At 43.6% G+C, this 26955-nt stretch overlaps 1 protein-coding gene across 3 annotated transcripts in view; it reads left to right on the plus strand.

The window, feature by feature from the left end:
- Nucleotides 1-10376, plus strand: part of RASA3 (RAS p21 protein activator 3) — a 270506-nt gene extending 260130 nt beyond the window's left edge. For all 3 annotated transcript variants that reach the window (XM_069877484.1, XM_069877475.1, XM_069877491.1), the window contains 5 exons: nucleotides 945-1027; nucleotides 4505-4716; nucleotides 5473-5576; nucleotides 7717-7900; nucleotides 8523-10376. In XM_069877484.1, the coding sequence (XP_069733585.1) occupies nucleotides 945-1027; nucleotides 4505-4716; nucleotides 5473-5576; nucleotides 7717-7900; nucleotides 8523-8598 (659 nt within the window). In that variant the 3' untranslated portion in view covers nucleotides 8599-10376. The remainder of the gene's footprint in view (nucleotides 1-944; nucleotides 1028-4504; nucleotides 4717-5472; nucleotides 5577-7716; nucleotides 7901-8522) is intronic.
- The last annotated feature ends 16579 nt before the right edge of the window (nucleotides 10377-26955 follow it).

Raw genomic sequence — 26955 nt, forward strand, 5'->3', positions numbered from 1 at the left:
CAAAGGTTTGCAAGTCTTTTTTTGGTACATTAAAGTGACATTAAATGTAAGGATTGTGTAAGAAAAGTACTCTGAGATCTACATCTGTAACTATAGAAGGCACAGTGCAGACAAGTCTGTCAGCCTGTATGTTCTTGCCCCTTTTTTTAGTATGTCTGTACTGACTGTTCGAGAAACTTCATGGATGGTACGGTACCCAATAAATTAGCAGAATATTTGATAATATTTATCTAATATCAGTTATCAACATCATCTGTAGGTTTCACAGTTAGGTAGTAGGTTGTCCAAGGAAACAAAACTCAGGATACAAATACCTTGTGCTGGAATTTGGGTTTGTGTTGAACATTCTCAGATGCATCTCACCATGTTCTCATAAATCCTGTCACATTGGCACAAATGGCTGCGGTAGATAGGGATTTGCCTGCAAGTTATAAACTTGCAAACATGTGTTCTCTTAATGTGGCCTAATATCAAAGATTTTGCTTTTCACAAATTGTTCCTGTCTCTTCAGCGGTACACAGCAAATACCACTTCTTTCCATCATATAACTACATAGGGGTGAGAAAATTAAGGAAACATGCTCAGATCGTGCCAGTAATCATTTCGCACTCAACTTTGAGATCTTATGTCACCACCATCAACCTAATTTAGTTGGGCTGACAATGATTTCTTTCATTGTCAGCCCTTGGGAAATATACTGTCTCCTGCTGCAGTAGTCAGTTTCTAAGAGGTTCGCTAGCATAGCATAGTACAGCTTAAAACAGAAATGAACTTAAGATATTGCTTAAGGGCCATACTAGTAAGTCCCTGCTAAGTGAAAGAATTGTTTTTTCTTGTGTAGTTAAAATGATCTTCAAAGGGACTGAACCAGCCCTTAGAATAAGGGCAAAGAGGGAAGTTGAATTGTGAATAAGTTGCTGAGTATCTGTGTGTGTGTGTTGCAGGTGATCACCCTCTGTGTAGCATTCCAATTGAAAACATTCTGGCAGTGGAAAGACTGGAGGAGGAATCCTTTAAAATGAAAAATGTAAGTGGGTCATCTTCATTGATTTACTTGTTAGGCTGGTCTAGATCCACCAGCTTAATCGCCTTTTTCCCTTTTGTGACCTGGATTGGGTTTCTATTGAAAGATGTACAGCCACAGCTGCTTGTTCTGTATATAGTAGCAGGAGTTTCCAAAAGTACAGCCCATTCAGATTCTTAACAGCCCAGTCAGCAGTCTTTTGGTTTCGTGATCTGCAGCACACTGAGTACTGACCACTCTTGGCCAGCTGTCTGGGCTCCGTAATGTCAGACACAGGTAAGATAATCAAGTCCTTGCCCTTTCTGCCAGACCTCTCTGCTAGGAAGGAACTGACTGCTTATAATTGTGCAGGTTCACATCTTCGTTCTTAGCTATCAGGATTCTTTATTGGTTAATGAAAGTGCATATGCGTTTAGATTAGGTCATGTGCCAAAACAACATCTGTGCTGCGCCAGTGTGGTTTGGCTTTTGCTTACCACATTAGGGAATAAAATACAACTGTATTTCTCATGCATGGAACACCACTACCAACTTCTGTATACAAAACATACCATCCATTGTGTAAGAACAGTTCTTAGACATGATCAGTTTAGATGATGTTGGGAGGTTTTTTCATGCTCTTCTGCCTGTAAAGTTGAGTACAGTCCTTAAAGTTTTATTGAAAAACAAAAAATACCTCAGTGTTTTCCAGTTCTAAACATGCATCTACTACAGACTTCTTGGTACACATAAGTGACTGTGACTTTAAGCTTTCCTGCCTTTAAGTTTTTCCTGCCATCTATTCTGCTTGTGGATATTGTGCAGGGCAGTGCTCAAACCCTCCCTGGATATTAGGTTCCACAAACAGCACTTTCTTAAAGTGGAGTACAGGGCGTGACTCCTCAGTATCTTCCCTGTTTCAGGTATTATTTTGATAGCTTATCTCTGTTAAAAGATGGAATGTGCTTCAGTTCACTTGGTTCTAGAGCACATCTTCATTGTACTATAGTTGGCTCTGGTGTTTTATAACTCTTTTTAATTACATACTCAAAAGTAACCAAGCTGCAAAATGATTCTCAAGCTATGAGAAGGCAGCTGTAACGTGATGAACTGTTGCCAGCTGTACTGTGCAAAACAACTTCATAGAACTAAAAGTAGCTATGCATTTGAGATAAAACTTGCTGTGTGTGGAGAGGAGCTGAGCTGTAATTGTGATCAACTCTTCAGTGACAGCATTCTTTAACTTATGCTGAGTCTACTGGACTAGAATGCATCCAAAATATCCCTTTATTGTAAAGATTTATTGTAGGACAAACATCCCTTTATTATTAACATCAGAAACTGTGGGCCATTTTCATTACTTTAATTCAGTATTATCTAGGAAATGAAGGTGACTACATCCATTCTGGAAAGTAAGGTTCAGACTCTCTCCATAAAGAGTAGAATATACCATTATCACCTTCCCATGCTAATATATTCCCATTTATCTTGATAAACACAAATAGAAATCTGCAGCAAGAACAGAATCCTCAAAACATCACAGCTGATGTATCTGTGATATATATTCCATTATGGGTGCTAAGTGTGATTAAGGATCCACTTTATTTTCTACAAGTATTCTCTACGTACTTACGCTCTGAATGGCACCACCTGTATCTTCTCCACTTCTGATAGATCTGTATGTCCAGCAACAAGAAAGTAGCCTTCATCTTCCTTAATCACAGTCTGGGCAACGTAGGGGTGGCTTTAAGTAAAGTTCAGGTCTCCTGTGTTGTTTGAGAAGCAACTGGTGGTTTTGGTGGCGTGTAAAGATCTCACAGCCACTTGAAATTCTTGGCTTGGTTGTCAGCTTCTCTGTAACAGTTGCCATGTGTTAGTTCACTTAAGTTGGTATCCCCTTACACAAAGCCATGCTCCTTAAATCTGTTCCTTTGTTGTAATGCAGAAGGCTCCATTTACCCTAGCAGAACGTTAAACAGCTTTTCCCTGTAGATCTTTGTTAGTGGAGGGTTGAGCTGCAAGCTCCTGTCTTCCTCATTCCTTCCTTCCTTCCATATTCCCAAAACTCAATTTGACAGTTATGTCCTGAAAAGTCCTACTGGACTCTGCCTTTCTTGTGTATATTGGTAGTGCTGGGCTGATCTCAGAAGCAGCTTCTACGCTGCTGTCGTGTTGCACCTTTCTAATTATTGTCTGACATCTATAAGGATACTAAATCCAGGGAAATGACTGTTGGGGCTTTCCCTTTCCTGTTTGAAGAGACATCATAATTAAAAACACTGTTCACAGTTTAGCAAGTATATTTGCAAGCTACTTTGAAGGATGTGCACCTAAAAGTGTAACAAGGGAAGAAGAGATTGTACCTGGTAGTGCCAGTCTGCAATGTTCTCCTGACCAGCTAGGTGCAGAATTCGAGTCAATGTTTCAGGTCTTTGTAATAGGCAAAAGTGAATTTCAGTTTTGGTGGGATGGTAGGTTTGGAGTTTTCTGTGCATCTTTGTTTTCCTTTTCAAAGTTGCACTGAGAGGAGAAACCAGCTGTCTGGAAAATAATATTCCACATATGGGCAGTGCAATACCTAATGATTTAAATAATCAACTAAAGAAGTAGAAAGGGGGAAGGATAATTGAAAGAAATAGGAAAAGCTATTAAAATAAGTATTTGCAGAAGCTAGAGGAAATGGAGATGGTTGACATTTGCCTCTCCAAAATTTGTGGTTAAGATCACTAACTTGAGCTTACTTATCTTCAGTGCACAGGCAGAATAATCAAGCAATAAGGCTGTGCATCAGAAACTTGCTTCTTCAAGAGAAGGAAAATAAATGCAATTGTGACATTTTAGATTGCAAGCTGTTTTGAGCAGGCAGGAGAGCTCTCATTTAGATTTTTCAGTGCCCAAGCCATAATGCAGAATTAATGTAATTATTTGAACCACCCTATGGCGATTAAAGAGAAATTGTATTGCTGTGATTTGCTAATAGAAGGTATAGGTGGGTGCAGAAACACGGAAGTTATTAAAAAGAGAAGAATCATCCTGAAATAGGTGTTAAAAAGAGTAGAGACACGACTGTATTAAAGCAAAGTTGTGGCTAAGACTGGATCCAGACCCTCGTTTTTATCTTTTTCGCCCCCTGCTGACTAGCATTTTCTTTCAGCCTTGCGTTGGGTCCTTCTGTCAGCCTTCCAAAACTTGGAGCTGAAGCATTACTAAAATTGCATCCCTGAGGCTCGCAACAAATGTTGTTAAGACCCAACCAGCAAGTTGATATTATCTGTTTGTAAATCATCTCCTACAGGAACAGTATCTTATTCCTTGTACCAGGTAAAAGGTCTTGTTGTTTTAAGGGCACATTTGCTGCTTGGGTTTGTGTTGAAATGTATTTATTGGTACATTCTTTTAGGATGTTTGTTCTTCCTCTCATAAATCATCAGTCTGAGCCCTATATTATGTTCTCCAACTCATTCTGGTGGTTTATTCTGTGGCTTATTTCCTTATATGCAGATGTTCCAGGTGATCCAGCCTGAAAGAAGAGTCTTGTATATCCAAGCAAATAATTGTGTGGAGGCCAAGGACTGGATTGATATCCTCACCAAAGTTAGCCAATGCAACAAGAAGCGCCTCACGGTCTACCATCCCTCTGCCTATCTTAATGGCCACTGGCTTTGCTGTAAAGCTACTGCAGATAATACTCCTGGCTGCACACCCTGCACAGGGTAAGGATTGGTAACATGCTGTTGGTCTAGATATTGCAGAGCACCTTCCAGGTATGCAGTTGGCAAGAAGATCTGCCAGGTGCGCAGGCATCATGGTGTTTTCAAAGATGATCTTTGTTGTAGTTTCTGATGCTGTCTGTATCTGCATATCTTGGTCTAAATGTTGAAAATTTTAGAGTTCAAGACATTGATAGCTGTTTACTGTGGGTTCTAATCGTCTGCCATTAGTAAAGATGTCAGAAATCCCTTCAACATCCTATCTGTAAATTGAAACAGTCAGTCATCTATCTGCTTCTAGATTTAATTCTAAACTCGTCTCTTTCTAAGGGGTCCTCTCATGCTCTCTTGTTAAATGAAGAGGTGCTGTCTGGTTTGTAGGTAGCTATTTTTGTCTAAAATGAGAGAAGCAACAAGCCTGTAGTGGTAGATAGTTTCAGAATATAAGACGGTTGGGAGTGCTGTGCTTTGGCTCCTCCATCTGGTTGTAGCAGACTAATCCACCAAAATGTCTGGATACTGATACAATCCTCTCTTTCAAATGAGATGAAAGCATGCTGCATAAACCTAGACATAAAGAAATTTGAACTAGTCTACCTTTTCTTTTGGGAAAAACAGGAAGTTTTGAGCTTCTTTAAAAGTACAATCTGTTGACTTTCATGAGTACTAACTTTTACTTTCATCCTTCTTAATTGCTTTTTTTTGCTGTAACATACTGTTCAACATATAACTTCTACCTCTCTTCCTGATGCCTTACAGAGGCCTTCCAGCAAATATACAACTGGATATAGATGGAGATAGAGAAACTGAGCGCATCTACTCTCTTTTCAACTTGTATATGCCAAAATTGGAGAAGATGCAAGGTGAGGATAAAAGATCATTGCATCTCTAACACATTAACAAGGCAAAAATACCCATGAAAACTTGCCAATCACATCCCAGAACACAGTGGCCATTATTTAACTTGTTTCCTCTTCTGCTGTGTGAGGCAGTTGTGTGAATTATTTTTGGTGCAGTGTGCAGTCTCATAGTCTGTAGAAAGTTCTTTGCATAATAAACAGTTTGAAATAACGGTCTTAACCACAGCATCCTAAAATAGTGTAAGCACAGAGCGTTGCTTGGATGCTCTGAATTCATAAATCAAAATGTGCACTGAGCCAGAAGTTTACTGATCCTGAATAAAAGCACCAGCAAAGTCGAGGTTTCAGTGGAATATAGCATTGTGTTACCAGAAGTTGTGTACATATCCCAGATTCAAATCCCACAAACAGACTGGATACAAATGGTTTCCTCAGGAGAGGTGTTCTGGAGTTATTGGTGAAAGATAACGTGGATGTCTATAAAATATTGAAAAGTGAAGTTTGGGCTGGGAAACCCTGAGGAACTGAGGGAAGCAGAGATGTGACATGAAGGACAGAAGAAAGAAGAGATAGCAGAGGAAGCTAGTACTGGTAGGCATGCCAAGAAAAGTATCCGGTGTACACAGTGCCAGACTTGAAAAACCAGTTTAGCACAGGGAGTGGCAGGGAAGCCTTCACTGTGGCACTGATCTTTAAATAGGACTTTATTTTATAATATGAGATAAGCCAGCGGTGTCGAACACACAGACTGGAAAGCACTTTAATCCATTCCTGGCTGCCATGCAATTGCAAACTTAAGATCCCCACCACTTCCGAGCTGTCTGAACCAATGCCCAGCCTTCCCCTGTTCCAAATTCTCGCTGCCAAAGCCAGCATTGAGTTTCAGTGTCAGTGAAAAGGACACAGGTCTGGCGCAGACAGTGCAGCAAGGGGAAAGTAACTCAAAACCTGAGACTGAGACAGTAATAAAGCTGGAAAGCTAGGCAAAAATAGAGACAAAGTAAAATATTCTCGCTCCCGTTCTCATACACTCAGCTACAATGCAGAAGTAGACCACGAATGTGTTGCAGATGTTCATATCTAATATATTCATATATTGCCTGGAGAAGAGAAGGGTGAGGGGAGACCTTATTGCTCTCTACAACTACCTGAAGGGAGGTTGTGGAGGGGAGGGAGCTGGCCTCTTCTCCCAAGTAACAGGGGATAGGACAAGAGGGAATGGCCTCAAGCTCCACCAGGAGACATTCAGGCTTGACATACGGAAAAAATTCTTCACTGAAAGGGTCATTAGGCAATGGAATGGTCTGCCCAGGGAGGTGGTTGACTCGCCTTCCCTGGAGGTGTTTAAGGTACAGGTGGATGAGGTACTGAGGGGCATGGTTTAGAGACTGGTGGGAATGGTTGGACTGGATGATCAGGTGGGTCTCTTCCAACCTGGTTATTCTATATTCTATGATTCTAATCAATGCCCTGATTTCTTAGCAACGAAGTCTCTTTGGCAGGATAAGAAAGTAGTACAACTTGCGCCTTCTTAGGACGTGTCCTTAAGCAGGTAGCCAGGCAGTAGTCATGACATATTCTGCTTATGCTTGCTGTATGAATTTTTTAGGGGTAACTGTTAAAACTTCTTCCGTGACTTGTTCAACCTGTAATTGTTTTGAATTCAGTTTGTTGAGCAGTGCTGTGCTTGCTGCTTAGCTGCTGGTTAGGGATTAGACCTGTCCTTCTGACAAGTAAATACTCAACTTTGTGCAGGCCGATGCTGCAGAACAGTAGCAGGATTAAGGCTGTGTCAGAGTTCCGAAAGTGTATGTGTGGGGTACTGCTGGTGGTAATGGAGATGAAAGCACTGCCTGTGCAGCAAAGGACATCTTCACCCAAAACAGATGCAGCTTCCAGGCTTGCTGCCCTTCCTCATGAGCCAAGGAGGCGGGTATGGGCATGGACCAGTCCCTGAGCCTACCAGCAGCCCAGCACAAGGATATGGAACTGCTCCTTCTGCTGTTGCTGATGATGTCAGCCGCGGTTCTGTGGTGGTCTTATGAATGCAAATCAAGGAACTGTATGAACGCTGGACTGAAAATTTTTAGTGTGTCTTGCTTCTTTTTCTCCTGCCTATCTGATACCTACTTTTTTTCCATAGAGGCCTGTGGCAGCAAATCAGTATATGATGGACCTGAAGAGGAAGAATATTCTACATTCATCATTGATGACCCTAAGGAGACGTATAAAACACTAAAGTTGATTATTGAAGGTGTTGCAACTTTAGAGCAGGAACATGCTCAATATAAGAGGGATAAATTTAAGAAGACAAAGTATGGAAGCCAGTAAGTATAATGCGTCACCCAAATAGGAAAACAGTCCTATGAAATGATGTTTCCCTTGCTTATGTTCTGGTCTTCACCATATTTGTGTTCAGAAAAGATCCTGCAGATACTTAGGAAGTAAGAATGTGACTTATGATTTGTATCACAATATCTTAAAGGACAGTAAGCAATTTTTCATCTTAAAGGACAGTAAGCAATTTTTCAAAAAATTATTTTTTAATGCAGTTTCATCGTAAAAATAAGTGTGAGGTTTTTGGTTGATTTTGTTTGTTTGTTTTTTAATTTTGATCCTGTGCTTGTGGAATGAGTAGTAAATACAAGAAGATGCATGCATTGACCAGCTTCTTTTAAAAATGGGAAGAATGCTGATACAGCCACATGACTGTATTTTGTGTACGCACAAGTAAAGGAGCATTCTGTGCATTGCTAGCCAAAAAGATAAATTCAATCAGTCAGTTGTTTCAGTTGATGTGAGATGCAGTATTATCATTACGATTGCAACTTTGAAAGTCAAACTTAGGGAAATGATTTTGTCTGTTTACTTTCTGTTCTAACATCTTGCTGTCCTGACAGAAAATTCTACATATAGCACTTCTTCCTTGTTTTTTTTCTTTTCTTTCAGAGAACATCCCATTGGTGACAAGAGCTTCCAGACATACATCAGGCAGCAGTCAGAGATCTCAGCACATTCCATATGAAGTGCAAAGGAAATCACAGGACAGTGCTGAAGGGTCAATCAGTGAAGCTAAATAGCAAACAAAAGGGAAGCCACACATGTAGCAAAACATATGGATAAGTGTCAAGCTTACAAACTTTGAGACTTGCTAAACATATTCTCTTTTCAATAAACTGTTATAGTTGCTATGCACTTTATTCATCTGGTTATTGACAGATGATAAGACTCTGCCTTCTAGGCAGTTGTTGTCATGTGTATTTTTAAATTTGCTTTGGTTTCTTGGAATCTAGTGATCAGTTCAATGATCAAGGTGTGTGGACTTCATCTTGGCAACTCCCATGCAATTCCTTATGTTCTGGAAACCAAGCATGCTGCTAATATGCAGCATTTTCTAGTGTGGTTGGTTGTTACTGTTTTACTGTTCCTGATTAATGTATATTATGCCACACCCCCTGCGTGCTCTCTTAGGAAAAGCTTAGTAACACTTTACTTTTTAATGCCTGCATTTAGAAGAGAAGTGGAGAAAAAACCCTCTGGTGTAATCTCTTGCATTGTAGCTTGTATTCCGAGCAGGCCAAGGAGCAGGCCTTTTGTTTTTATGGCAGCATAATTTTTCCTGAATGTGCACAGTTTTTAATAGAAATTCAGATCTGAATGGTACTCTTGATATTTTTGAGATACAAAGTCATTTCTCCAGACCCATTCAACAGACTTTGGTTTTGAAGATGCAATCTCAGCAGTGTAATAAAACTGACTCTCATGAATATGAGTAAGAAAGAAATGAACTTATGTCAAAGCTACACATCTTTTATGCAGTCCAGTGAGTCGTAATCTTGGGAAGTCTGCCAGCTGAAAGGCGAGGTAAGCTGATTTTGATGACCTTTTCCCACCACAGCGAGAAGGACAAGTAGAATACGAGTCTGGCAGCTGAGACACACTGACTCCCAGGCACAAAAGCAGTCAAGATGGGTTTTCACTGAAAGGATGTTTAAGCACTGGAGTCTTTGCTATTGTAGTACCACTTGTTTTTCTGGAAAATAGATTTGTACTTTTCCAAAAATGTTTTTAAGTACTTTTTAAAAGAGACTTGTTAAAGGATATTTAGTATATTAACACGCATAGTGGTAACTTGTTAATGTTCTGAGTGTAGTGAAAATAGAATGAGCTGTGTATCTCACTAATACCAACAAAAGTCATTACAGAGGGGAATCTGCTAAATATGAAATATATATATATTTATGTATGCTCTCTAGTTGTACACCGTAACTTTCCTCTGTATAAGGGTCTGATTTACAGACATCTAGTCTTGATGGCACAGAAGCCTGCATGATGGACTTTAAGCTTCTGTGGGGTAGAAGCTAGTGTTGGTTTTAAGCTGAATTGGAACGGAAAGCATTGAACTATCAGTTTAATGTGAAGATATCTGTATTTTTGCTTACAGCATTACAGAGTAACTCCTAACTGTGTCCTCGTTGTATCTGACATGATTTAAGATGGCTGAAGTACTTGGAATGCCTCTGTTTGTAGTGATGCTCTTAGGAATGAGGTTTTCTTTGTGTTTGAGTATATAGTAGACTGCCTCCAAGTAGATGATAAATGATCTTTTATTCATTTTCACCCAGCAGACTGGGGAAAGGGAAGTAATGAAGCATTGCAGAGATGCATTTTGGATTCCAAGCTTTTAGCTGCCATGAACTGCAATTTTTAACATGTATTTGTAACTTAATATTGTTTATAAAATACTAATGACCTGTAATGTGTGTTCTACTTGCCAATTAAAAGCAATGTTTTATTTCTGAAGACTGTGTGCACATTTGGTGTCTGTTTAGATTCACAGTGGTCACCAGGGGTTCCTGTTGGCACAGCATCCACGGTTCAGATTTGGACCATGGATCCTTGTGAGTGTAAACTAATCTCTGTTATGACCGCTGAGTTTCATCCTTGCTCAGAGTTCCATCCCTACCCCTTTTCTGGGGTCAGCATTACACCTATGGGACTCTGCAGTGAGTCAGCTTGGGCACCTGAGCCAGGCATAAACTACTCTGGTGGAGAACACTGTTATCACTCAGCTAGATCAGCATCTTGAACTGATTCCTTGTGTTATTACACAGCTGCTGCTGTGAGAGAAGGGTGAGACCATGTTGAAAGGGCAGGAGAAGAGTTGAGAGCACAGCGCAGTGCGTGGAGAGTGGCTCATGGGCCTGTGGAATCATTCTGTCTTTTGGAACAGGACCTGTTCTGTGGGAAAACCTTGGGCATGCTGAGGTTTGTGTAGATCAGTCTTCTGGAGTTTACTAGTCCTTTCTGGATAATCTTGCAGATTAAGCTTTGGCTCTGAGGTGTTGTGTGACAAGCTGCGCTTGCTGGTTCTGTGGGGAGTGTTTGCAGGAAGGTAGGCAAGAGTCTCTCCAGAATAGAAAGCTGTTGACTAGTTCATTCGGTGTGTGTTAGTCTAGTTTGTGTTCAAGGTAATTCCCGCTGCTGTATCACATGTGCCTCTTGTCACTAGAACACAGGCATGCATTTCTGAAAAACTCCTGAACAAGAGCTTCTGCAGACATGCTCTAGCTGAGTAACTGCAGTGGTTTAACACGTAGACCACAGCCAGGAAAGAAAACCAAACAGATAGTAGAAAACACATCTCTTGTTGAAGGTGAACTTGGCCACAATTATTTAAGTGTTTGGGTTTTGCTGAGGAATTGTAAACCTTGTTTTAAAAACAAAATGAGGTTTTAGATAAGATGAGGTAATAAAATGACACAGGATTTGTAATAGATGAGCAGAGTTAAATGCAAAATTACTGTAACACCTTGTCCTGGTTTAAACTGGAGTGGGATTAATTTTCTTCCTAGTAGCTGGTATGGTGCTGTGTTTTGGATTTAGAATGAGAATAATGTTGGTAACACACTGATGTTAAGCGTCCTTGCTAAAGCAGTCAAGGACCTTTCAGCTTCTCATACTGCCCTGCCAACAAAGAAAGATGGGGGTGCACAAGAAGCTGGGATGGGACACTATCAGGATAGCTGACCCAAACTGGCCAAGGGGTGTTCCGTACCACATGATGTCATGCTCAGCATATATACTTAGGTGAAGCTGGCTTGGGAATTAGCTGGGCATGGGTCAGCAGATGGTGAGCAATTATGCTGTGCATCACTTGTTTTGTATATTCTTTTATGATTTATTATTATTACTTTCTTCCTTTTCTGTTCTATTAAATTGTTTTTATCTGACAGGATGAGAGGGAACGGCCTCAAGCTCCGCCAGGGGAGGTTTAGGCTGAACATTAGGAAAAAATTTTTCACAGAAAGGGTCATTGGGCACTGGAACAGGCTGCCCAGGGAGGTGGTTGAGTCACCTTCCCTGGAGGTGTTTAAGGCACGGGTGGACGAGGTGCTGAGGAGCATGGTTTAGTGTTTGATAGGAATGGTTGGACTCGACGATCCGGTGGGTCTCTTCCAACCTGGTGATTCTATGATTCATCAGTTTTACCTTCCCCTCTGCCCATAGTAAGTAAACAGCTGCGTGGTTGTTTTTGCTGCCTACTGGATTCCCAGGTCTGTCTCTTCTACACTCAATCTCATCCAGTGTATCCAGTCATTTTATTTTCCTGACATGTCTTAGCTTAAATCAATAGGAAATCTCTGAAAGCTGCTTTTCTTAGAGCATAACTTTACAGGGTTGGTGAGAGGGAGGGTGTTAAAACTGAGCTTCCGGTGCTTGCTTAGCCTCTGTCTCCTGTCTGTCTGCAGCATATGTTTCTGATGCTATATCTTCAGAAGTAGGCAGCAAATCCTGCCTACGAGACAGATGGTTTGCTAGGGGTGCTTGGGAGAGCATCCCTTATATCTGGAATGAGAAAAATAAAATCTAGTAAAAAAAAAAAAAGCATAGTTGTAGGGTCAGCACATCATGTTAGTTCTCTTCTCGATGACAAATCTGTATTTGGGCCTATTTATGCTGTGATTGTTGCGTCTGAAGCTGTGCTGGGATGCAGTCGGTTGGGCAGTAGGAGTGACAAGCCTTGCACATGCCAAGGATGTCTCAAAGCTCTGTGGCACCCCAATAGCACTTGATTCTTCACTCAGTAACATTTTAATAAGCTCTGTATATGAGAGGGTTGAAGAACCTGATTCTTGTTTGGAAATGTTTCCATATAAAGATTCCCTAAAGGAAAAAAAGGAGAGCACAATCATAGAATCATAGAATGGTTTGAGTTGGAAGGGACCTTAAAGACGATCCAGTTCCATCCCCCCTGCCATGGGCAGGGACACCTCCCACCAGACCAGGCTGCCAAGGACCCATCCAACCTGGCCTTGAACACCTCCAGGGATGGGGCAGCCACAGCTTCCCTGGCCAACCTGTGCCAGTGCCTCACCACCCTCATTGTGAATAAATTTCTCCTTATGTCTAGTCTAAATTTATAGTCTAGTCTTTCCAATTTATAGCCATTTCTCCAGTTTATAGCCATTAAATGATGTTCTATGAGCATGGCATGCATCTTGTGCAAAGAGCACCCAGGGCCCACTACACCCTTGCATGGTTCATTGGGTGTAAGCATCAGCAACTGCTGTCTGAGAAGCTGTAAGGAATTGGTAAGACTGTCTACAGCATGTCTTCTGTCTACAGAAGAAGCTGATTTGGGGCTCGGGCAGCTGGGTGTGCGATGCAGCTGTCTGAGTCGCTTGAATGTTGATGTGATTCCTGTCTTCATTCCTTCTCTGCAATGCTCCATGCAGTTTCCAGGAGGTAATTTCAATTTGTAATCCCCTTAAGCATGCTTATAAGGGGCTGTATGAGAAGCTGGCCTGGATAGCAGGAGAAAATGTGAGCCCTGCCAGTGCTTATTAGCTCCAGGAACTGGATGCCCAGGGAGGACAATGGCATAGGGCAGTTGTGAACACTGGGACTGATGCAGGGTGGTGCTTGAAGATAAATGCTTGAATCCTCAACTTAATAGGGATTTGGAACTGTTGGAACAGATCCAGAGGAGGGCTACAAAGATGATCAGAGGGCTGGAGCACCTCCCATACGAGGACAGGCTGAGAGAGCTGGGGTTTTTCAGCCTGGAGAAGGCTCCAGGGAGACCTTATAGCCGCCTTCTAGTATAAGAACAAGCCATACAAGAAAGCTGGGGAGGGACTTTTTACAAGGGCTTGGAGTGATAGGACGAGGTTGAATGGCTTTAAATTGGAGGGGGAAGGTTTAGACATTGGGAAGAAATTCCTCATGATTAGGCTGGTGAGGCACTGGCACAGGTTGCCCGGGGAAACTGTGGCTGCCCCATCCCTGCGAGCGTTCAAGGCCAGGTTGGATGGGGCCTTGGGCAGCCTGGTCTAGTGGGAGGTGTCCCTGACTATGACAGGGGTTTGGAATTAGACGATCTGTAAGGTCTCTTCCAACGCAAACCACTCCATGATTCTGTGGTAAAGAACAGCATCTTCCCATGAACGACCCTCTGTATTTATTACAGCTGGAGACAAAGGCTAGCAGGCTGACTGGAAAAGCTAATGTCATTAGACAGTAGTTACAGAGGAAACAACAAGGTTTTCAGACAGAAGTGCTGTGTTCCTATGTATGTGAAATTCTGAATTTGGACTGTGTAAGAAAAGCCTGGAAGGAGACATCACAGAGCAAATAATTGCCCTGCGTTCCTAAACCAATCTAAAATAAAATAGAATCCTTGGAAATTCATTCTGAGGTTGGAAACCAACCCTCTTGACTTCTGAAGGAATCACACTTGCCTTCCCATTTCAATTCCCATTTTTCATCTGGTGCATTTGTGTCACACTGATTTACCTGATAAATTCATATTGCTGGGTTTAATGTGTTTGCACGTAGCCTTGCATTTCTCTGGGGTTGGAAACTAAAATTCTAGTCGTGTTTCTGTAGAGAAATCTGCTGACATGAATAAAGGAAGTGAATTTTTATGAATTGCAGGGGTGGGGAAAGGGGAAATACTCACTTGATGAAAACAGAAACTGCATGAAAAAGGCCACTCTGAAACACCTTGTGTTTTTCTTCCTTTAGCAAGTTTTTGTGTGTTACAGCTCGGCTATAATTCCTACTTCGTATCCTTTCCCGAAGCCATCCTCTGGCAGCTGTGGTATCCTATACCCGTGATGGGAATGACTGGAGAGACTTACAGCTGAGAAAAACAACTTTAAAAAGAGACAAGGTCATCTGTGATGTCTGGAGATGCAAATACTTCACCTCCTGCTGAGCCATCATGTTATAAGGATGTCTCCATGCTATATTTTCTTTTGTGATGAAGCCCCCTTAAAATGATTCCTGCTCCCCTGTCCTGGCTGTGATTCAGCATCCTATTAATAGCACTGATGCAACTGAAATAATCTGATGCCGTGAAATAATTTGGACTTGTTAAAGGAGGGGGGATTTTGGAAAAACGTGACCATCGACTTGACCAGTTTTGCAGCAGCCCCACAAACACTCGCGGCATCACACCTGATGAGGTGGGGACCTGATGAGGTGGAGACAGGACAAGAGGGAATGGCCTCAAGCTCCACCAGGGGACATTCAGGCTCAACATAAGGAAAAAATTCTTCACTGAAAGGGTCATTAGGCAATGGAACAGTCTGCCCAGGGAGGTGGTTGACTCGCCTTCCCTGGAGGTGTTTAAGGCATGGGTGGATGAGGTACTGAGGGGCGTGGTTTAGAGATTGGTGGGAATGGTTGGACTCGATGATCCGGTGGGTCTCTTCCAACCTGGTGATTCTATGATTCTAAGCCACCCCACACAGCTTTGACACCAGAGTGAATGCATCTCCCAGCTATGCTCCAAATCCATTTCCTTCTAGCACCATGTTACCTCATGCTCCCTCATAGAATGACAGACGTGTAATACTGTCTGTGTTCTGACCTTCGAGGTCAGATAGGTGATAGGACAAGAGGGAATGGCCTTAGGCTGCATCAGGGGAAGTTTAGATTGGACATTAGGAAAAATATCTTCACAGAAAGGGTTATCAAGTGCTGGAACAGGCTGTCCAGGGAGATGGTTGAGTCACCGTCCCTGAAGGGATTTAAAAGGTGGGTAGATGAAATGCTTAGGGATATGATTTAGTACTGGACAGGTATAGTTGGAACTGATGATCTCAAAGGTCTTTTCCAACCTAATGATAGTGATTCTAGGATTCTTCTGAAGCCAGCATTGGCTGTATGCCCCCTCCCTGCAAAATATGCTATTGTTCAGGTGACATCTGTCCCCGTCTTCATCTTTGGCATTGTCTATGTGTGCAGCCTGGCAGCTGCCCAAGGATTCTGCTCTTCTACTAGCATGAGAGCCAGGAAAAAACAAAGAGAAATTCAGCTTCAAGATCTGACTTTTCCCGCTGGCAGAGTACCATGCCTCCTTGGTTTACCAAGAAGCCAGACCTGTGGAAGTTGCTCCAGAACCCTCCCCACCAGCCCTTTGCTGCCTCAAATTCTGCTGGTGAAAATCTCCACAGGTTCAAAGGCACAGTTCCCGCTGAACAGCTGGCCTGAACCTTGTTTGTTTGAATAATGTCATTCCTTTTCAGTTCAGAGAAGTCCCCTTGGCATAATTTCTATCAAAGGTGCCAGGAAGGAGGAACAGTAAGCAAAAAAGCTCTCATGCAGTGCAGTTTGGAGAGCCCTGTGAGACAACTTAGCGATGATTCTCAGCAGAGGGTAGCTGGTGCCCAAGTTATTTGAGTGTCAGAAAGAGATGGCCTATGCTTTTGCTTTAGTTAGAACTTAGGTGTGCAGAAGAGAGGGGATGAAGAACCTGCCAGGCCTGAGCAGGTGATAAGTGTCAGCCAGTCACATTAAGAACAGGAAGGTGTGGAAATCCTCATGGGAACTGGAGGAACGCAGGACCTACCTTCCTGGGCTGGAAGAGGCCAAGTGCCCTGGAGTTTAAGAGATTGCTAACATTTTAGAGTGGGACCTGATACAGTCTGTGTAAAGCAAGAGCCAAGAGGCCTTGGGCAGATTAAAGTGAAGAATTAGAACTGGTTTTTCCCACCAGGCTGGTGGGCAAAGCTGAGTGATGGTCACTTACTAAGCTGTTCAGTAATTTGTTTTCTCTGCCTTTTTCTTCTGCCTAAGCATTTCCTGGTGTGGGGAATAGCTGTTGGTTTCTGTTGTGCTCTTCAGAGCAGCAACTGGATGAAAACCAAATGAGTTGTCACGTGGCTCTGTGTGTGTGGATCATCTGCAGTTGTGGCTGTCCACCTGCCTGGACCCAGCAAAGGGGAGAGCAGGGAACTTCTCCCCCGCCTCCCTACAGGTAGGTGCTGCAGAATGGGGCTACTGGGACTTCCTCCAGGCTTTGCAAGCCATGTTGCTCTGCTTGATGCACTTCATCTGCCATTCCTTCTTCCTTCCTCATTCCTTATTGGCCCTGCCCTTCCAAACCTCTCCCCATCTTCTCTCCATGCCTGTGCCTCTTGCCTCCATCGACCTCTGCTTCTTAGCACCTTCTTCTTTTCCCAGGTACCAGATCCAGCCTGCTACCCACCCCTTGCCATGCTACTGTGCTAGTGCTGGCTGCCATCACTAATCAGACAATCACTGGAAGATTGGGTGTAGAAGGGACCTCTGGGGTCCACCTCATCCCACCTCCCTCTCAGATCTTTTAACTGTTCCCTAGAGTATATCTGTGAGGCAGCACTGCTGTCTTTACTCGGCCAAGGAGGGTGATGATTCAACATTGTAGTGAAGGACAAAGGAAGCTGGGGAGCTCTCTGTGGAGTAGTTTTTTCTTCCCTTACAAACGCAACTTCTTGGAGCTGATTGAATGCAAGAAGTATTTCCATGCTGTGGGCAATGGTGCAAGCATCCTTGTCTGTAAAATCTCACTCATCTGAATATTTGAATGTAGCAAGGGTCGAGTGTTCAAAAACTGAGATTAAGGGCTGTGAAACATCACTAATCAGAAGTGAGTTTTCTTTTGCAGGTTATGGGAAATGATGTTCCATTGAGTATGTTCATATAAAATTCTTACAGCACTGTTTGAGTGCTACTTAACCAGGCAGTTTCTGACATCTCATTGACATCCACAGGAAGCAAGATCTGTATTTTGAATTAATTCAATAACAGCTATAAGTCAAAGAAGATGAGATCTGTCTCTTCAAATATAGATGTCTGCCACATAGATGCTGATATTTCCATTGGTTACTCAATCTCTTTTAACAGTTGGGGAAAAAAGAGAGGTCCCTCTGGAACGTGACTCACAATTTTAGATGTCGCCCTAGGATGAAATGAATCAAACCCTAAAAATTTTCCATTTCTTCCTGTTGACAGCAAGGAACCTGGCATGATTGCTTCCAGCATAGGAGCTTATGGTAAGGCATCTGAAACTGATGAGGTGAATCCCATCCAGGGTGATGGGAGAGAAGCCCAGCTCTTGTGATGCATGTTGTCACTCCTCTTTACTCACCCTCCATGTGCAGTAGTGATTTTCTTGCAAACCCTGGTTCTCCTCGGAGGGTTTTTCCCTCCTGCCTTGGGTGCCACAGGGAGGGCTCAGGCCACTAGGTGGGGGTGCTCTCATGCAGGATTCGTCCCACAGCACAGGCTGCTGTGCAATGATCCCAACCAGGAGAAAAGCTCGTGAGGACTTTGCTGTGAGCACCAGCACACAGGTTCTTTGTGCTACTGACTCAGCTGGTGGCACACAATTGTCCTGAATGGGGCATGAGAGCACTGTGGGTTCCTGTTGAGCTCACCAGAAGGCACTCTGCAGGCCTGAACTGGCTTTTTATTGTTCTGCTTGCTGCAGTGGGACAGAGTGACATCTGGTCAGGTACAGAGCTGGAGATGCTCCAACAGCACCTGATGCACTATGAAGGCTGCCAGGACAAAGTGCCTCATCCCAGATAAGCTTGGACTGGCTAAGTGATTCTGAGCTGGTGGGCTCAAGTCTTGCATGATGTGTCCGCAGTGTTTTTAATTGGGTCCTTGGTACTGGTAAAAAGAATATTGCTGCTTGGCAGAGGGCAGTCAGCAATGAGAAAGGTAAATCCCTTGCTACCTCAGAACTGTCAAATGGACCAAAACAAGGAGGGTGGCGACTGTCTTATGAGATCACTTAGATGTAGGGCTTCCAGTTAGCAAGGAATTTCCTGGTTATTGCTTTCAGTTTGCTTTGTGCTTGTTGTAATGCATGGGTGGGATATTGATCTTATTTGAAGAATCTCTGTTCCTCTGCTTTGCCTGTTCTCTACTTTTCTCCAACATGGGAAGGGAAACACATTTGACTGGGTGAGCTGCCCATCCTTAAACTCACACTGGAAAACAACTGTGTATTTAACTATCCAGTGCCATGCACAATTCCTATGGTGTGGATCACAACTTGGGAATTGTAGACTTAAAGCTGGCTTTGTGGTCATTTCTGGATGGCCTGGAAGAAAATTCAAACCTATAGATCCTTACAGTATTAGTACAGTAACCATCACATCCATGTTAGAACTGGCCCAAAGCATTTATGTTTTGAAAGTAGATCTGAAAAAAAAGATATATATAAAAAAAGTGAAGGATACTGGCATTCTTAATTTTGGGAGCAGGAATATCTTTCTGTTGTTTTTGCAAGCCTTAGCAAAAGAAAATACTATATTTGATCAATCTTGTGAATTACAATTAGGTGAAGACTCCTTTAGAACCCCTCAACTGCCTGACCCAGAAAAACTACAAATCATTTCCCTAAGATGGAGTAAGCATCCTTTTTGCATTACTGTTTCATTTGCAGGGGTCAGATGTGGTTATCTAGTGGTGGAGAGTTCTTAGCAGAGAGCTGCTGGCAAACCGTCTCTGCCCCCCTCCTGGCATCCAGGGCTCAGAGGAGCTGGGCTGCCTTCCTGGCTCAATCACAGAATCATAGAATCACTAGGTTGGAAAGGACCCACTGGATCGTCGAGTCCAACTATTCCCATCAATCACTAACCCATGTCCCTGAGCACCTCATACACCTGTCTTTTAAACACCTCCAGGGAAGGTGACTCAACCACCTCCCTGGGCAGCCTGTTCCAGTGCCCAATGACCCTTTCCATGAAATATTTTTTCCTGGTGTCAAGCCTGAATGTCCCCTGGCGGAGCTTGAGGCCATTCCCTCTTGTCCTGTCCCCTGTCACTTGGGGGAAGAGGCCAGCACCCTCCTCTCCACAACCTCCTTTCATGGCACTGGGGCTGGCTGCTGGCAGCTCTGTGGGGAGAAGCAGATCCTGCTCCCCACATGCTACCAGCCACCACTGGCAGGACTGTGCAAGCCCAGGGAGTTTGCCAAAGAGAGATGTACCCGGCTGGTGCTGGCAAGGCTGTAATATGTGGCTGTGGAGCACCTCTCCAGGGCACATCCTGGAAGCAGCAGCATAAATCACGCCATCTGTGTGGCTTTTCCCCCTTGCTCTGAGCACATCAGCTGATTTCTTTTTGTTTGCACTGTGCATTTTTCCCTGGAAGGCATGTGATGCTTGATCTGCAAGTTATCCCTTCTTAAGAAATGTTCGCCTGTGTTTCGAGCCAACGATGGGAGCTGGGAGGGGAGCACTTCTCAGCCAGCCCCCCCTCTGCCATACCACTAAATTTCAGTGGTTTGTGCCTTTTGCCTGGGCAGACACAGGGATGGGGCTGGCCAGAGGAGGGCTGGCAGCATCTGTGCGTTTGTGGCACAGGCTGCTTTTGGCTGTGTTGCCAGAGATGAGATGTTTTATGCCCTGGCTTGCTGACATCTGTCTCCAGATGCTGGAGCATCTCATCCTTGGCTGTGAGGGCTGACAAGGCCCAGCTGAGAAGGAGATGCTAATTAAAATGGAAAACCAGAGCTTCAGCCTGCCTTGTTCATATATCCAGGTCACCTCACACATTATAGGATGCTGTGGCTGGTGCAGGGCCGAGGAGCTGTGATCTGTAATAGTTATTTCTAAAAGGCTGTGCTGAAGCCACACTCCTTTTCCTTTGACATGTAGCTTTGCATTTAGGTGAATATCTGCTGTCGGTTCTACCTATTACTTAGGTTCCTGCTGCTGGTCTATCTCACATCCATTTGCTAAATTTTACCTTGCTATTTCATTGAGGTCTTGCTTTTATAATACAAAGCAATAGTTTTGGTAGGAAGGGCTGGGAGCTATGCAGAAAGCAAGTTCCTCTTGCATCAGAGGAGTGGGCGGGTACTCACACTGCTCTTCTCAAAATATATCTATTGCAAATGCAAGAGCCTATGAGAGAAGAAGAAAGGTGTGAAAATGCCCGTGAACTCAATCATTGCCATTGTTAACCTAAATTAAGTAAAGGCAGATGCAGGAGAATTGCTTAATGGGAGACATTTGTGTATCCTTATTGCATGTGTGCATTCAACACTGCTTACTCACTGCTACCACTCTCTGCACTTGGTACGTATCAGCAGCATCGAATGGAGCTGTTGCAGTACTTTAACTAGAGGACTGTTTTTTACTGAGATGTTCAGAGGATTAGAAGGAACTGGAGTGTGAGATTTTTGTCTGTCAGCTGGCCACTCAGTGAGGGGGGGGGTCTGAGGATGGCGTGTCTGTTGAATGTAATTATGCAAGAAATGAGAAAGCTGCCTCCCTCCCAAACATCCAGCAAGCCTTCATGCAGACACGCTGTCAGAGGGCTGAAGAGCATGAGCAGTGCTGACCCCTGAGGGCTACCACTCACTCTTCAGTGGTGTAGGACTGTCTGCAGCACAGCTGCTCCAGCTCAGACCGAGGCATCACAAAATATTCCAAGGTCACCAAAGCTTTTCCTCCCAAAAGGTCTTGCCTCCCTGTCAGCAGCTCTATGGTGCCTGCTGGAACTACAGGTCATTTTCCATCTTACAGAGCACGAGGCTTGCTGCTGAATAGTCAATAGGCTGGATAAAATCCCCCATTTTCCCCATCGTTCTCTAGTAACCTTTTTTTCCTCTCTGCCCTGCCTCCATCAACGAGACTAACATGGTTTCTTCCAAGTTACTAGCATACATCTGCCACCAGCTTCCCATGCTTGTGAGATGTCCTGCTGTATTCCTCAAAAGCACAACGCTGTCTCTTGCTGCAACCAAATAAGTCTCTGCCATTGTCAAACCAACTGTACGTCAGATACATCACCAACAAATATTGAGTAATTCTTACAGTGCCCCTGGCAGTGTTGCATAGGGAATAAATCTCATCAGATCTCAGCACAGCCTCTGTCCTTAGAAGATCTGGAAAGCATTGTTTCTCTTTGGTGTAAGTGTATTCTAGGGCTGAAGACCTTCATCTGATGTTGGTGCAGACTCCTTGAAATGTTAAGGGTAGGGTCACTTTAGTTGCTTTTGAATAGGTCTTATCAACCTTGCAGCTGCAGATGCAAATAGCTTTTCATTAGACATTCTTTTTTTCTCCTATTCTTTTCCCTGAGATCATTTTTAACAGAGGAAATAAGTCATTTACAGCAATGGGCTTGCAGGGGGCCAGCAAGGCGTCTCTGCAAGCTGGATTTCTTCACCTTCTTCTGACCAACTGATTTGCTTGGCAACAGTATACAAAAACAATGCAGAGAGACTGTCTTGGAGGAAAGTCTAAGTCCTGTAGGCCATGATCTGATGATTTCCAGACTATGTCTTTGTCTTGCAGCAAACTGCACTCTTCTCCAATTTTTCAGCATCTTCAAAAGGCAGAGAGTATAATTGGACCTGGTTGTCCAGGAACAGATTTGCCAGTTCTTCCCTGTTTCTATCTGTTTACTCACAGACTTAACCAGGCTACAGACTGAAACCAGAAGCTCAAATTCAGTCCTCCACTCAAATCTGCAAGGTATTTTTTAGAATTTTCCTGCTTTCCACCTTCTCACCTCCTAAGCCTCTCCTGCTTTCTCTGTTCATCCTCTGTCCCTTAGGGAGCTGTGTGGTGGAGCTGGCTGTAAACAGCGCCCACTTGCTCAGAGCCTGGTGAAGCCAACATTCATTAGCACTTTCCACGTGCCCAGAAACACTGTGGAAAAGGGCATGATGTGACCATGATCAATCAAATGCTGATTTTCATGTAAGAAATTAGAAAGATCATAGAGGGGGGAAAAATGGTCAAGAGAGGTAGGCATAGCCTTGACTCATCACCAAAACTGAATTAGCACAGTGGTTAACCTAATCTCTTGATCTGGTCAATGTAAAATGACAGGTGGCTTGTGCCTCCAAAAGTGCTGCTTATAAAATTGAGGCAGATTAGCTCTTGATTTTGCTGTGAATAGCTCAACCGTGCTACCTCACGGCCAGATGGAAAATGACTTTGCTTTTCTATTTCTTTCTAAGTTTTTATTTCTCCCTGCAAGTGACAGACAGGAGAAATACACTGGCATGAAAGACTCTTGCTATGGGAGTCTCTTACTGCTAGACAAATATTCCAAATACTTCCAATGAATCCAGCTGCATTACACCAGGATTTTGGGGTTTTTTGGTTCCCTCAGGCAGGGGGCTCTTCAGCAAAGGGATCACTTCTAGACTCTGTTGTCCAGATCCTTGTGGAAGAAGGTACAGTGGTGCAGCCACGACAGCTGGCTAGCATTGCAGCTGGCCAGCATTGCAGCTGGCCCCTATGAACACCATGCCTTATCTTGCAAAAGATGAACAAACCGTAAAGAATTGCTCAAGGCCTCTCAATAAGTTGTCAGTGGAGGCCTGGTATGTGAGCACTTCTGTTTGACAGGGGTTCATGGTGTATTCCCAAAGCAGCAAATAGCTCTGGAGATGTTTTCCTGAGCGCTGCTGGAGCAGCATCACTAGAAGGGAGAATCTGCAAAGGCTAAGGAAGGGTCGCCTCTCAGCTAAACATGAACGGAGGCTTATTTGGCTGAGGAAGGCTCCTCCCCTCCCTATTTTGGGACCTCAAAGAGGCATTCAGTGAATTACAGGAAGATTTACACTATGTCCCAGTGCTGTTTCCTTCCCGGTCATGGGGATGCAGGGTTTCCAAGAATCCCACGAGCTCATGTGAGAGGCACTGCCTGGCTGTAGAGGTGCTGACTGTGCAGAGCCAGGAGATGGGAGAGCCAGGAGATGGGAGAGCCTGGCCAAAGTACTTTTTTGGCACGTTCTTCTTTCAAAAAAAAACATTCAGAAATAAAAATTTGAACGGACAAATTTAAGTCACTTGAAAGCCCCATGGATGAGGCTCGATATTGTTCATATGGGAGATCTCAGCTCACATGTGGTGTAGAAAATTTCAGTCTTCTGAAAGGATGGGTTTAATGTTGGCTTGGATTCCTTTTCTTTTTTTGTGGTGTTGATGCAGAGAGTCATGGTAATTGTACTGCTTGTGCTCAAGTGTGGAATTCCAGCAGTCTCAACTTAGGAAAATAAAACATAAAAGTTTAGATTGCAAAATATGATCCAGTTGCTTTTGGTAAAAAAAAGAATACAATAATAAAAATACTAAAGTTAAGAGCAAGGCTTTTCTGTTTTCTCCTATTTATCTGGTTTTATTGTGTTCATAGCTACTGAAACAATGGAGCGAGTAGGGAATAGTAAGACCAATCATCTGTAGAAGTGAGTAGAGATAAATTGGGACTTATGGCATTTCCACAATAACACTGCACTTTGTAGCAAATCTGGCTCTCCAAGGACCCTGTGACTGAAGAACACACACAAAGAGCATTTGCCATGATGGTGTGTGTGTAAGCAAGTTGTTCAGATGTGCAAATGTCCCTCTGTATCCCAGTGTCTGCCAGCAGGTACCCATTGCATATCTATACCAAATGACACTCAAGACAAACTAGGTGTGGTATTGTGTGGCAAAATGAAAAAAGATCATAGGATAAAGTACACAGGGTAAGAAGCCAGAAACACAAACTCTGTGTTCTCCGGCACAGCTTACCTACATTTCACATGCCTCTGATTCCTAAGTATTTCCCTGTGGTAGTGTGGGTTCCCTGCATTTATTTACTTCCATGAACATCATCCTACCTTTTCTTAGCTGTCTTTCAAGGGCTCTTTAAAGGCAGTCACCCTCTGGAAACCACCATCTTCTGGAAAGCAACCTGTTGTGACGAGAGTCACAGTACAGTGCCACCCAGGCTGCAATGATGCAGAATATAGGGATCTTACCCAGGGGAGCTGGAAATCCCATTTTTCAAGAATGTTCCAGCTGCTATATGTACTATCAAACTCCAGAGAAGAAAGAAAATAGCTTTTCTTGGTTTCTTTTGTAAATCAGAAAAGGCTGGTGTCCTGAGTTAAGGACATGACTAGTGGACCTAGGATGTGTAAGTGGGTCCCCAGCAATTTCAGAGACTTCTCTCATTATATTCCCTGTCTCTGCTATGATGAGTTTGTGTGTAATGCTGCCCTAGGACAGCTCTGGCTGGATTCTACTTCCTCAAGTCCATGGTGCAGTGGGAACTTATTTTCTTACAGTCCAGCTACACTATGCTACATTGTGCTGGACCAGTGGGTTCTTTGGTGTTTTGGATGAGGCTCAGTGGGTGACAGACCTGCTTCTCTCCTTCGGGCATTTACATCAGTGAAACTCCCTCTCCAAACTGCTGATACTAAGACAGCTGTTTGGGTGGCTGCCCCTGCGTTCCTGAGTGAGGAAAATGTCTCTGAGAGCCTCTGTCTTGCTTTGCAGGAACACCCCTCGCATGTCAGCTCACGTTGAGGCATGTTCCTGCTAGCACCAGATCTGGCATACTGTGTGCTGTGACCTTCTTCCCTGACACAGTGCATCTTGTGTGTGACGATCAGTGTGAGATGTTTCCCCAGCTCATGTCTCATCTTCCCAGTTCATTGTAGGTATTCAAAATCAGAGCAGATTTCACAGCCTAGTTCTCCAAAATGCTCCCCTTCTGTCTGGAAGTCTGTTATTAACTCCTTGATTACCCCTTCCAATCTCTGGAAAGCTCACAGAGAGCGTCCTGAAAGAAAATATAGTAAAGTGTATGAACTCAAGCCAAAATAGAACAGACTGGAGCAGGAGTGACAGAGAGAACCTAGAAAATACAGCAAAGATTGAGGGACATACATATTGATGAAAAAATAAACATCCAGAGTTGTTTCAAACACAAAAACACAAGAAGTGAGAGGGACTGGCATATGAAATTGTGTAGCAAATATAAGGAAAACCCATCAGTCAGCCTTTGTTTAAGCATATTACAGTACCCAACACTGATTATAGATGAACATTGTAGTTTTAGGAGTATAAAGTACAAAAACTGTTGACGCAACAACTTCTGCCAATGGCAGCTGCGTCAGACAGAGTGCCAGGCTTCTCTTTTCCACTGTACTTTTATTTATTGTCCACTACTGCTTTATATTTTTATCCTTTTACCAGATGTTCGCTGCATACCTTACTCACGGATGGCTACAGTGTTGTGAGCTGCCCCATCGCACTCCCCTGGTTGATCTCCATGCCACCCATGCATCTCATCTGGTTTCAAGCTTCCAGAGATTTAGGGTCTTTCCCCTGTCCCCACTGGCATGATGCCTTGTCTTGGCCTTTAGCAGATGTCTCAGGAACTTGGAGACCTTTGGCTCTGCATAAGGGTTTGTGTGAATCAGGGGCAGGCGAAGTGAGTGGGGAGTCCACTGCTTCTGCTAGTGACTGGCTCAGAGATGCTGTTGGGCGAGATGGAACTTGCTTTGATGTGTTTTGACCACTCTGACCTTTCTGTACCCAAGAATAGATTGGATAGTCAGCTTGTGTTCACACTAACTCTGGTATGTCTTTCCCAGAGACCCAGTACAAGGTCTCCTCTGGTTCAGTAACTCCTTCAGCCTCCCTCTCCTTGGGGGGACTGTTGCCAGCTTTGACATGAGAGAAATGTAGACCTCTTGTTCTTCAGCCTACTGATTGCTCTAAGTTTCAAACCATTTCTCTGGGAAATATTCCATTTCATTGGAAATGAATATTCCATTTCATTGGAATATTTTCAAACTACTGCCCAGTATGAAAGCTATTGCTTCACTCATTATTTGAAATACTACAATGATTAAGGGAATGAAGATGATAACAAGGAGGTTTCTGAACCAGAGGCACTTCAGTCATAGACAAAGCTCAAAATCTGCATGTCTGAGGGGAAAGAATGATCACACAGAATCACAGAATCACAGAATAACCAGGTTGGAAGAGACCCACCGAATCATCGAGTCCAACCGTTCCTATCAAACACTAAACCATATCCCTCAGCACCTCGTCCACCTGTGCCTTAAACTCCTCCAGGGAAGGTGAATCAACCACCTCCCTGGGCAGCCTGTTCCAGTGCCCAATGACCCTTTCTGTAAAGAATCCAAAAAAGATCCAAGCAAACCCCTTCTTTTCCTCCCTGTGCCAGGCTCCTCACTGCTGTAAGACATCTCAGGGGTTATCTAATGTCCAGCTGGGCACATCTGTCTCTGCTCTATGTACTCAGTCCCCTGATTCCTCGTGCACATGAG

The sequence above is a fragment of the Phaenicophaeus curvirostris genome, chromosome 1 (genome assembly GCF_032191515.1).
Source record: "Phaenicophaeus curvirostris isolate KB17595 chromosome 1, BPBGC_Pcur_1.0, whole genome shotgun sequence".
NCBI lineage: Eukaryota > Metazoa > Chordata > Aves > Cuculiformes > Cuculidae > Phaenicophaeus > Phaenicophaeus curvirostris.